At 43.3% G+C, this 12485-nt stretch overlaps 1 protein-coding gene across 2 annotated transcripts in view; it reads left to right on the forward strand.

Annotated features, from left to right (window-relative positions):
- The window catches only part of Astn1 (astrotactin 1), a 327875-nt gene that overhangs the window by 154687 nt on the left and 160703 nt on the right, over positions 1 to 12485 (forward strand). Inside the window, exons 6-7 of one of the 2 annotated variants that reach the window (XM_052737326.1) lie at positions 3527 to 3676; positions 4629 to 4820. In XM_052737326.1, the coding sequence (XP_052593286.1) occupies positions 3527 to 3676; positions 4629 to 4820 (342 nt within the window). The remainder of the gene's footprint in view (positions 1 to 3526; positions 3677 to 4628; positions 4821 to 12485) is intronic. The other variant, XM_052737327.1, reaches the window with a different exon arrangement.

Here is a 12485-nt window from a genome sequence, read left to right on the forward strand (position 1 = left end):
CTGATCTGTTCTTCGAATTGACACAGCTGTGCTTCGTGCAGCCTGTGTATGTACTGCTGCAGGCTCATCCTTAGTGACTTCAGATCCTGGTGCTGTAGGCACCACTGTCCACGATTTTCCTGGTGTTGCCATTACCTCTGAGGGAGCTCTCCAGCCAAACACCAATGACCTCCAGCATCGACTCACTGTGTGGTGCTGCGTAAGGACAGAGTTCCTCCTCTGAGCATTGGTTCCCATGCATGTTAAATGACTTACTAATAACTCATAATAAGGCTTCTGTGAGGATTACGTCCTTTATTTGTTTTGGCAACTGATAAAGTATAATCACCATTGCTACTTTCAGATCTTTCCCATTGTAGTCTGCAGTTTTTACAGAACCCCATCTTGGAATATGTTGAGCAGACACCCCTTGAGATACTGTGGAGGGCATATGAATGGGACAACTGTGTCATTCTGTATTCCAGTGTCTGTAGGCTTCCCGGTCTTTAGCATTTGAATTTTTCTTGCCATTGCTTTTTTTTTTTTTTTTTTTCTGAAGAGCCAGTGGAGCTCTTAATTGTCTAAATGTAAATGTTTCATTTTTCCTCAAGTGAGAATGTGGAGATGACAGTATCTCCCTCTCCCTTGATCCTCAAAACATTTTGTAAAACAGATACACAATCTAGGTTGTACCAAAGCAGGTTGTGTCTTGTTTTAATAAAGTCTTATTTGAGAAAACCTCTGTTAGTGAGTTAGTTGCTTTACAGCATAAAATTATTTGTTTCTTTAAATTACAAGCCCCTGAAATGCGTCAGCTGTCTACTGCTATTAACTAAACTGTAAATGGCTCAGGGGTGGAGCATTCCTAATTATTTTTTCAAAGTGCCTACTAAAGGATTTTGGCTATCATGTATGTGTGTAAGTGTCTGCTTAATTGGACTGGATACATCAATCAGATCAGCAAAAACATCTTACAACCTACCTCCAAGGGGTCAGCCTCCATGATAGGTAGTGGGAACATGAAAACATGGCACAATGATAAGGTTCCATCTAATAATATAAATAAATAAAACAAGTACTCAGAAGCGATAATACTTAATTCTACATGGCAGCAGTAGGAGGCAATAAAGAAGAATTAGAACTGAAGTATAGGCAATGTATAGAATGCCTTGAAAAAGAAGTCTTGGGTAAGAACATTTCAGTAGAGGAATGGAGTACATAAAAAGCTCTGAGGACTCCAAGAAATGTGGTTGTCAAGGAAGTGAGGGAGATGGCAGCTCTAGTCAGGATATAAACATAAATACACAGGGACAGGAGGGATGAAGCCAGAGAATAAGCTAACTACCAAGGCACAAACTTGCCATGCTGTTGCAATTGCACTTGCTTCTGTAAATAAACAGGAAACCACTGGAAAATTTGAAGGCAGGCAGGGATGCTAGATTGTGGGTTGATGATGCACACAGAGGAAAGGGACAAAAAAATATCAGTTTCGAGTTATTGCAATCCCAGGAGAGCAGTGGCAAGTGCCTGCAAACAGTGATGACATTGTGTGATAAGAGCTGTAGCAGCAGGGTGCAGTGAGGGCTAGAGGAACAAGGGGGAGTGAGAATCTGTTCTTGAAGGTTTCAGGAAGTATTTTCCAGAAGCTATTGTTTGAGCTGAATCTTGAAGAGTAGGTGTGGACCAGGATGACAAGGTGACAAAATGGCCTTCTGCGAGGGAGGAGATAATATGTGCAAAGTCACTGGCGTGGAAGCAATGGTCTCGTGAGAAAGCTGAAAAATCGTTTACTACAGAAAAGTCTACGGTGCATGTTTGTGGGTTATATAGGAAAGAAAGCTAAAAGATCAGCAGAATCCAGGAAGTACACGGTTGTGACTAGATAGGTCTTAGCTCTATTGTGTTAGCTCCTCAGTTGTGCTATGTGGAGGCCTCCTCTTGAGGCAGTAGAGATGCTAGCTGAGAGCCAAGGGGTGTGTCTGTGAGGGCGAGACTGGTATTCCCAGAGTCCTAATGTAAGATGAGAGAATGGAGGTGAAATTTTAAACAAAATGAAAACAAAGAAACAAACAAAAAAACAAGCCCACATAATTAAAGTCCTTGGTGGTAAGAAAGTGTGTCTTGTGAACAAGCCGGGAGAGAGCTGGACATAATGGAGTTGTTTGAATTGAGAAACTGTCCAATGACAGAACTATATCCTGGATAATGGAAATAGGACGGAAAGCTGGGTTTTGAGAAAGGTGACAGCTGTAGTTTGGCTTATGTGGTATTTTAGTGCCAGAAGGTGTTCTGTTGGGGGATCTGCTACAGAGGCTGGGCTGGGTTGATTTCTAAGTGTGAGGAAATGGACCAGTGTGAATAGTACCTCTCCTACTTGCAAGAACCAGAGGCAACTGGCAGCCTCTGCATCTCGTCCTCCTAACAACCCTCCCTACAGTCCCTCGGGAGACCCCACACACTGATAGGTGGGTGGTCATGGGCCCCGAACTCATCACTGTGTTTCCTGAGAGCAGTAGTTCCCAAAGCTCTATCCTTTATAGAGGGTTGGTCCTGGACGTACTCTGCAGCCTTTTATAACAGCTACTTCATGATGCCTCGATTGTTATTCAATGATATGAGCCATGTAGAACTCTGAGCACAGATGCCTGACACATAATGACCATTTTGTAAGTGTTAGCTGTCACAATTAGGGTCATCTCTTTGAGACTTATTTCCCTCTTCTGCAAAGTCGATAGTCACTCTGCAGGCTCACAGGTGTATTATGAACAGACAAGTATTTAAAAGGAAATAATGTACAGAGATGCTTAGCACAGTTTCCTCCCGTAACTGGACTTACATTACTATTAATAATAAATATTAACATAAATAAAATTCCAGAAGACCTATACGTTTTTTTGCCTTGCTTTCTTACCCTCCCACATGTATCCCGCCTCCATGTGAAAGATCCCTCTGCTTACCACCACTTCATCCAAAAGCAACAGGAAATTCAGCCCTCCAAATGAGCAAAGCAAGCTCTTCCTTTACCATTCCTTCCCAAGGTGTCTGAACTGAGGGGAGGATTCTGGTGTGACAGCCTCATCTGCTCACCCATAGGACAAGTGCAAGCTCTTTTAGTAGGGGAAGCTCCTCCTGAAAGCCTGGGTTTACATTGTGGGAGCATGGCCTTAGAGCGCCCTCTGCCAACAGTAATGGGACTGCATGATGGGGATTCAACAATTTTGCCTCCAAGAGTTTGGAACTCAGCTAGGGAAGGAGAGGGAGAGGTGTCCCCTTTGTGACCTCTTGTGAACGTGACCCAGTCAAACCTTAGAGAATCTGCACTCAGCTCACCACTACTGCCCTTGAGGGTCCCCAGCTGGCCAAGTTCACTTCTACTTCAACAGGTGATGTCCCCAGGGAGGCTTCCTGAGGTCGCATAGTAGAGATGTTTTCTGATCCCCATGGGTTAGGTCTGTCAGACACCTCCCTTGTTTGCCAGCAGAAGGCCAAGTCAGACAGTCAGTGCCTGGATTTTCACCACTGTGTCTTGTCTTTGCCTTGATTTCAGTGGGCTCGCCCCGAAGTCCTGTGAATAAGACCACCTTGACCCTGATCAGCATCACCAGCTGCGTGATTGGCCTCGTGTGCTCCTCTCATGTCAGCTGCCCTCTCGTCGTCAAAATCACCCTACACGTCCCTGAGCACCTGATCGCTGATGGTGAGCTCATTCTGCCAAGAATGTGGCTGCTTCTTCAGTGATAGGCAGTTTTCAGGCTGGGCAAAAAACAGAAAAGGCAAGGGTCACTATCGTGGGGAGGAGAGATGTGCCCAAAAAAGTAGGAAAGAGGTTACAGTTAGATTGTCCACAGATGATCTAAGAAATTGAGCTAATAATAAACTGGATGGATTATCTCCATTTCTCTATGACCATTCTCTGTTTGTAAATAAAAAATGCAAAGCACACAGGCTATAGGTGGGCGGACATCTTGGTCCTTTAGTATTTGAGGAAGGAAAAGCTAAACGGGACAGTAGAGGTGTTTAAGGATCAGCCATGGTTTGCCCAGGTGAGAGATTGCTAACTGTGTTAATTTGCCATAAACCTAGACCTCAAAAGCAATACTTTACTTTTATCCAGGAGAACCCCAATATAATGAGGGAGTACCAAAAGTACCGAGAGCCCATGAATCATTTAAGCCTACAGCACCTAATTGACTTGTAATGTCTGTTCTCTGGGTAGCTGCAAGGCTGGAAACAGGTGGGGAATGTTCACAGCATTAGGGGACCTGCTATTTCATGGCAAGCAAAGACAAGCAGTGAGTGGGTCCCTGTTACCTGAGCCAGTGCCAATGCCTTGTGGCTAGGTCTGATGGAGCCATGCCATGATCACCACAGAGCTATTCTGTCCCTCTCTCCCTTAGGAACACCCCAGCAATATGGAATATGGCAGGGCAGTAGAGGATGATATAGCTGGGAGGTTTAATGTTCCTGGCCTCACAGCAGTCATTGTGATCGCAGAATCTCCATCTGCCGATGCCTTGCACTAGTATTAATGGTCGGCTAGGACTGTGGAGTGTAATGATCCTGGATTAGGGTGTGCTCTGTCTCTGGTGACTTGTGCTCGTGTATTGTATGTGCATCCGCAGACATGTTTCTTCTCTGTCACCCTGTAGGTAGCCGCTTCATCCTTTTGGAGGGGAGCCAGCTGGATGCCAGTGACTGGCTGAACCCTGCCCAAGTGATTCTCTTCTCTCAGCAGAACTCCAGTGGGCCCTGGGCCATGGACCTCTGTGCCCGGCGGCTCCTGGACCCTTGTGAACACCAATGTGACCCCGAAACTGGTAGGCAGGAGCACCGGGAAGCGGGTAACTGTCAGAGAGAGCATGCCTTTTGCAATCACTCCCTTGAAATTCATATCATTTCTCCCAATTTCATTGTCCACTTTCCTTTTCAAGCATAGACCACCTATGGATATCACCATGTGGTTGAGCCACTGAGCATAAAAATATGCAATAGTCTGGCAGGAGCCTGGACAAGATCTTAATTGCAGCCTTACTCTGGAAAGGCCGGTTTGGAATAACCTCCATAGCCCATTTTGTCATTATCTAGCTACTGGGGCTAGCCATTTTATAATTGCAAAATTAATTCATGTTTATTATAAAAAATAGTATAGAGGAAAATGATAATCATCCATATTTCTGTCTCCTAGATAAATCACTCCAAAACTTTTTATGTCCTTTCTTTCCATTGCTAGTCTATGCATATTTTTTAAAAAGATTTCCTGGAAGCATAGGAAGTCTAGTTGAGTTTTCCTGAATTTGTTTCCTTAATATTCTATCATAAGAATTTTCCATACGCATAATCCTCAGTAACATTTTAATGGTCATTTGCTGTTGCATTGTACATCTGTATCATAGCTCATTTAAACAGTCTCATTACTTTGAATTTAGAAAGCTCTAAATTTTTTATTTTTATAGCTACTATTAAAACAAACCTCTCCACAAAGAAATGTAGGGCACATGGGAATTTATTTTTCTTCCGAATCTTAGAGATGGATCACTGCACAAAGGATGTAGACATGTTTAAGTGTGTTACTCCATCAAGCAAGACAAAGGTAGCTCCAAGTAAGGCCCAGATCCAGGTGGTGTGAAGCGGGGCTGCTGCCTTACCCCTAGAGCACTGAGTGCTCAGAAGCATGGGTTTCTATGCCAAATAAGTTTATATTTTGGTGGCAGGAAAAGTGTTTACTTTTCTTGTTATCATGGCAGACTATCTAACAGAAACAACTTAGAGAAAGGATCTATTTTGGCTCATGGTTAAAGGAAACACAGTCCATCATGACAGGGAAGGCATGGTATATGGGGTTTTACCTATGATGGTGGAAAGTGTTGGCATGGCTTATTATGTATTTATGACCAGGAACCAGAGGGCTCTAGCTGAAAGTAGAGCTAGCCTGGAACCTTTAAACCTTACCTCTACTCCTATGACCTTATACCTGCCAGCTAAACCTCATGTCCAAAAGTTTCCACAGCCTTCCACCAGCTGGGGACCAAGTATTCAAACACATAAGCCTATAGACAACATTTCACATTCAAGTCATAACAAGAGGGTCATATACAGTAACCTCTACACAAAGACCATTTTCAGGAGCTAGAGTACACGGGTGGAATCTTCCCAGAGAAGCTGAGTAGTACTATAGAATAAAGGAAGGAGTTGTGAACCAAACCCTCAAGATCTTTGTCCATCATGTGTAACTCCAAAGAGAGAGGCGGGGTCTCCAGCAAGGCCTTTTTACAGACGTGGCTTTGTGATATACAATGCGCATTTTGTTATACTTCAGTATTAAATCTCTTTAAGAAAGTAGCAGGTAACTGTGGCGTCTAAAGTTCATGTTCTTAGGTTTTAAACTTATTTTACGTGGGCCCGTGACAGAGATTCTAGGTCCCCATATGGAGGAGAAAGTACAGCACTTTCAACATCTGATGTCTAAGACGGTGCTTACTTGCTGCCCCTCCTACGCTGTCAGGCAAACACCAAACCAAACAGATGGGCTCTGCACCATGCCCAAAAGCTAGTGTGCTTGGAAGAAATTAAAAAGGGCTCATCTCCGAGGTGGGAACTCTCCATGTAGCAGAGCTGGTCTTTGATATCCTCGTTCTCCAGCTGGTTAGGATTAGGAGGATTTGGGACAATCTTAGCTGTTAACCTCACTTCTGAGAGCGACAAGATCTCCAGAGGATCTTACATGCTTCCTCTTTGTCTTGAAAGAAAATAAAGGGCTTACAATTACACATGGAAAGGAGAGGACTAGGTGTTCTACACTTGGGAGGGTTAGACATGAGCTGCCTTATTACTTTACTTAATGTTTGATTATCTGGGCCTGTTTTAACCAAAGTTCCATAGATACCTATAAAGAGAGTTTGTCTTTAACCTATCATGAAATCAGAGCAGAAATAAGGTTGTCAAAGGTAACATGATTTGTCCAGGTATGCCCAATCCAACACATTTGTCACTCAACTCTTTAGGAGGCAATCTGTACTGAGCATTCCTGTTGAGTGTGCCAAGAAGCTGGTTGTCTCTACAAAAGTCTTCTTGTCTACTATTCAGTCCCTTCCAGATGTCTAATTTCTAATCCTTCCTGCAAATGACTTTGGGAAGCCCCTCCCCTGCAAATGGTTTCCTGGTATCTATGATAACTAATGAATTTCCAACTAGAATGTCACAAGGGATACCAAAAATAAGAACCCAAGCCCTGCAACAGAACTAAGGTACATCTTCATTTGGTGTGGCAGCTGAGAAATGATGCTGTGGAGCCTTTCATTTTCATTAATGCTGGAATTGGAAACCCCCCCTCCCGTGCTGCTTCTCTCTGCACATGGATGATGTGGTCATCCCACACGCTCATCACTAAGAAACTTTATCGCCTCCCACACTCCATCCTAGAGTCTTTCTCCAAAGAGCTGAGTGTGGGAATTGGCTTCAAGTCAAGTCGACGTTATTTTTTGCAATCCTCCAGCTAGCTTACTTGGAAATGTCAGAGTGTTGGGACATGTGCTTTCCCAGTCGAGCTGAGGGGTCTGCCCATATGGATTCATAGGGCTGTGCAAATGCACTTGTGTATTTTTTCACGCAGACACACGTACCCATAAACACACAAGCACACAAACACAGATGCTCAGGCACTGAGAAGGAGCAGCCTTTGGTGCCTGGAGCACTCCTTAGGCAGCCTTCCTAAAAGTGTCCCAAAGCTATGTGTGTATTTACACATCATCTGCACAGGACTCCACAATACCAGGTGTAAGAGACAGAAACATGGACTCACTCCACCAGATGCCCACATCCTCTGTTCCACAGTCTATAGATGTGTGATGTTGCATGGTAAAAGAAAGTGAAATGGTGTCTAGAATTGAGGTTGCCTAACAACTATTGTTACAAAAGTAAGATTCTCCTAGATTATCTGGATGGCCCAAATTCAATGACAATACTTCTCAAATGTTGAAGGGAGAACAGGTCAAAGTACCACGATGAAAGCATGATTCATCATGGTATTGTATACTTTGAAGATGAAGGACCAGTCATGAACCAGGCGAGCAGGCAGCCTTCAACAGGGGGGAAAGTAAGGAAGCAGATTCTCACTTATAGCCTCTAGAAAGGAGCATAGCTCTGTAGAGACTTACTCTGTAGGCACTTTGATCCTAGCCCCATAGAATCCATATTGGTCTCCTCTGGCCTATAAAGGCATGACACAATGAATTGATATTGCTTTAGACACTTGAGTTTGAGATTGGCTACAAATACACCAAAGGACCAAAGAGCTAAAGGAGAGAAATGTATTGTATTCCCTCTTCCTATGCCACCATCATAATCTCAGGACTCCAAAAGATGTATGAGGTCCTATAAAGGAACCAGGGCTATAGGAAACTTGTTGGTTTATTTCAGTTCCAGTCTTCCCCTCTGCTTACATTTGGACATCATGTTACCTATGAGGAGTGTAGTTCAGAGACCAGCCTGGGCAATATTAAATTGTCACCAGTAAATGTTCTTATAATCATCTGAACTCCTCAGACCTTCTGGTTATGCGTGGGTATGCTTGAGAAAGGAGAGACAAGACATTTGTATTGCCACTTGCAGTCTCTGCCGAGCACTGTGATCGTCTTCTAGCAGGTATCAACTTGTGAGGAGTCAGTCCTAGTACCCGGCTATGGGAAGATTTAGGATGGTTTTAAGTTCAGACTGCTGATGACTTTGCCCAACAGACTGTGGTCGATCTCCCCACTGCTTTGTAATGACAGGTGGAAAATTTTGGCAAAACATCATGCTGGGTAGTGTTTATCAAGAGCTCATCATGTTATTATCACTGAGCTTAGACAATCAAAGCTCCCTCACAGCCCTACAAAGTAGACAGTATTTTTATTTCCACTTCAGAGAGATGTTGACAAACTGGCTTAACCACAGGCTAGTTAATAGTCCAGCTGGACTGTAAGCTCAGGATGCATGATATACCAAAATTCATATGTCTGGTCATTTTGTGATGTTTCTCCTCCTGTTGCCTTTCCGGAAGGAAACCTAGATGGTAAGCTTAGGATTATTCTCTTTCCTCATGGGTGGCTGTTGAAAGCCTCAGTTTCTGATGAGGCCTCTTGCCAACTGCCAATCTTCTTGTCTACGCTGCCAGACTGGCCACTCAGGATCATCTCTGGTTGAGTTGGGATAATCACAAAGCATTAAGGCTGTGTAGCTTAGTGTCTACTGGATCCTGCCATAGGCTGACTTTCCCTGTGATTTCTAAGGGGAACGCTTTGTGGTTGCTTGTTTTCATTTGTTTCTGGTGGCAGACTACCTAGTTGCACAGACTTTTCTCTCTACTCATTCCAAGCCTCTGTTCTGCCATATGAGCAGCAGCAGAGCCCTTAGACACCTGCTTCATTTCTCATTTCTCAGCCACATCAATTCTGGCCACAGCCTCCATTGACTTTTTCAAGCTATGCAGCTTTTTTTTTTTTTTGTCTGCAACGACCACAGGCTTCCATGAAAACTCAAACTTGAATGTTTTAATATCTATCTAGTATGTTCTTCCCCAAACCCTATTTTCCCAGATGTTTCTATGGCCAACACAAGCAGGTCAAAATGTATCAACCTGCTGAGGGGCATGGACCAGGTTTCTAGACACTTCAACCTCAACCTCTTTGCTTGCTCTGAGCCATTGCATGCCTCTCTCTCTGCACTCCATCTCTCTGTCTCTGTCATTGGGCATTTTTTTAACCCAGCTAATCAGGAGAGCTCAGTCCCTGTTTTGTTGCTGTAACCTAGATTGCATACTCACTCCCAATTCACTTCTGTAATTCCATTAAAGCCTTCTTCCTTCGGGGTGAACTTTAGCATGTTCCCTGGCTTCTCCTTCAGAGTTTCATGGGGATCATTCAACCTGGGCCTGCCTCTTTTCTGCTAACTCCCACTGGTAGGGAATTATTAGACAGTTTGGTGTTATCCACATCCAGACAAACATTTCTCTTTTTAGACAAGGGACAGCCAGTCCTCTTTAATAAAAGCCAACCACTACTTGAAGCAGTGTGATGACTCAGGTTTTACAATGAAACAAACTTTTGGTGAGCCCAGTCGAACCCAAGGAACCCTAGCTTCAAGGTCTTTCTTAATCCTTAGATGAGATTTGTGACTGTAGAATGGGAAGTGAGCAAATGTTCTGTCTATTCACTATGAAAGGTGACTTATCCTCAAGGTACCAAGCACAAGTAGGTATGGAGGTCGCTATCCCTTGCACCAACATCTTGCCGTGGGCTTTCTTCCCTAACAGTGTGATCCACAGAATAGCTCCTGCAGCAACTGTGACATGTTACACTTTCCAGGCTGGGCACTTCTCCGTGGCCATGACATGTCTTTCTGTTGGATTCCTATGTACACCACCACAGAGTCAGCGCCTCATGTGTTCTCTGCCATCTGTCACAGCAGATGCGGAGACTGTAACACTTCGGCTTAGGAGGGCATCCAACACCCTTGTGGGGTCTTTAAAATTCACAGCTAACAGTCGGAGTCTGTGCTTACACGAAACCCCTCTTAAAGTCAAGATTTAGCAGTTGGTTTCCATAGTAACTTTCCTCATCAAATCTGAACTCCTTACAGCATAGATGGCCAAACTGGTTTGAGGGGGAATAAAGAAGAGGGAAGTTTGGTGGATTCCAGAAATGAGGATCTGTTGAGAGGCAGATTTTGGATATCCCCAAACTCTAGCCTGGCATGTTTGAAAATTCCCGATTCTCTGACTTTGGGTGGCATATGCCATTATATGGGGAAAAGCTTTATCTGTTGCCAGCAGTGTGTCCCCACATGGTAATAAGTGATGGAAGCTTCATGTGGAGATAATGACCAGGAAGGCAATTTGAGAAGGTAAATGCATTGTACAAATGGTAGGTATTTACGTCATTAGGAAAATAGGTCTCTGCTTGAACTCAGAGTTGTTACTGAATTTATTTTTACATGTTTTGTGGTAACCAGATATCACATGTAGAAGAAGCTACTCTTTAATTGTTAATCCTTAGTCCTAGACAAGCTATCCAGCTGAGGCTATTCTTGTTTTGTGTTTTTTGTTTTTGAGTCAGAGTCTCAGATAGCCTAGGCTGGCCTTAAAGTCACTCTGTAGCTGAGGATGGATCTTGAGCTTTTGATCCTTCTGTTTCTACTTTTGCAGTGCTGGGATTACAGGCATTCTCTACCATGTCGAGTTTGTGTGGTGCCAGGGACGGAACACGAGGTCTTGTGCATGCTGAGCAAGTACTCTACCAATGAGCTACAGCCCCAGCTCAAGTTGAGACCACTCTAGGAATCAGAATGCTGTGCTTGACACTCTCCTATGATTACATCCTGTTTCTTAGCATCCTATTCATGTCTAATTGGTAACAAGGACAATCAGAAGAGTATATTTCCCACAGGAAAAGATATTTTTGAGCATTTAACTCATTATTTGGCTTAGATATCTTTGTATTTGGGAGTATTAATATCAATAAATTTTCTTTTTTTCCATTTTGTGTACTATGATATATCCTGTGTATGCACATCTATACAGGTATGTCTCTGGGTGTTCATGCAGAGTCTGGAGACCCACTTCAGCTGTCTTCTTTTATTGCTGTCTATACCTTTTTTCTTTTCATTGACACAGGGTCTCTAGCTTAATCTGGAGTTTATCCCTTCTGGGAGAGTTCTCTAATCTCACCTGTCTCCATCTCAAGAGCTAGGGTTACAAGTACACACTGCTATGGCTGACTTTTATAAGGATGCCGAGGATTCAAGGGCAGGTCCTTATACTTGAGCAATAAACACTGATAAGATAAAAAAAAAAAAAGGGTAGAAAGTGAATTGGGTACATTTTATACTCACCAAAATAGGCTAAGTAATGGAGTTTTTGTCTGAATCTGTCAAATGTTAATGAACTAGACATTATTAATGAATGTAATTCTTGACTGTATATATTGTATATCCTTATTGTACTTACTGTATGTAGTTTTTTATATTAGTTACAACGTTATTTTATAATTTTAGACAAAAAGGAGGAAATGTGGTTGATACATTGTGCACCCTAATAAAGCTTTCCTGGGGATCAAAGAACAGAACAGCCATGAGATTAGACATAGAGGCCAGAAAGTGGTGGCACATACAACTCTAATCCTATCACTTGGGAGGCAGAGATCCATCTAGATCTCTGTGAGTTCAAGGCCACACTGGAAACAGAGCCAGGCAGTGGGGACACACACCTTTAATCCCAGGACTTGAGATCTCATTACTTTGCTTGGGAAGGACACCAGCCTTTAATATCAGAAAGTGATGGCAAGAAGCAGCAAGATATATAAGGAGTGAGGACCAGGAACAAGAGACTTTTAAGCAGTTCAACTGGGAACCTCAGGGGTGAGGACTCAAAAGCTTTCAGTCTGAAGATTTATGGAAACAGGATTGGCTGAGGAGTTGTCAAAGTGAGGTTGGCTATGTCTTGTTCTGCTTCTCTGATCCCTAGGAAAGCTTTA

Source organism: Peromyscus californicus, unplaced genomic scaffold, assembly GCF_007827085.1.
Source record: "Peromyscus californicus insignis strain IS unplaced genomic scaffold, ASM782708v3 Scaffold_14__1_contigs__length_90479793_seg_2, whole genome shotgun sequence".
Classification (NCBI taxonomy): domain Eukaryota; kingdom Metazoa; phylum Chordata; class Mammalia; order Rodentia; family Cricetidae; genus Peromyscus; species Peromyscus californicus.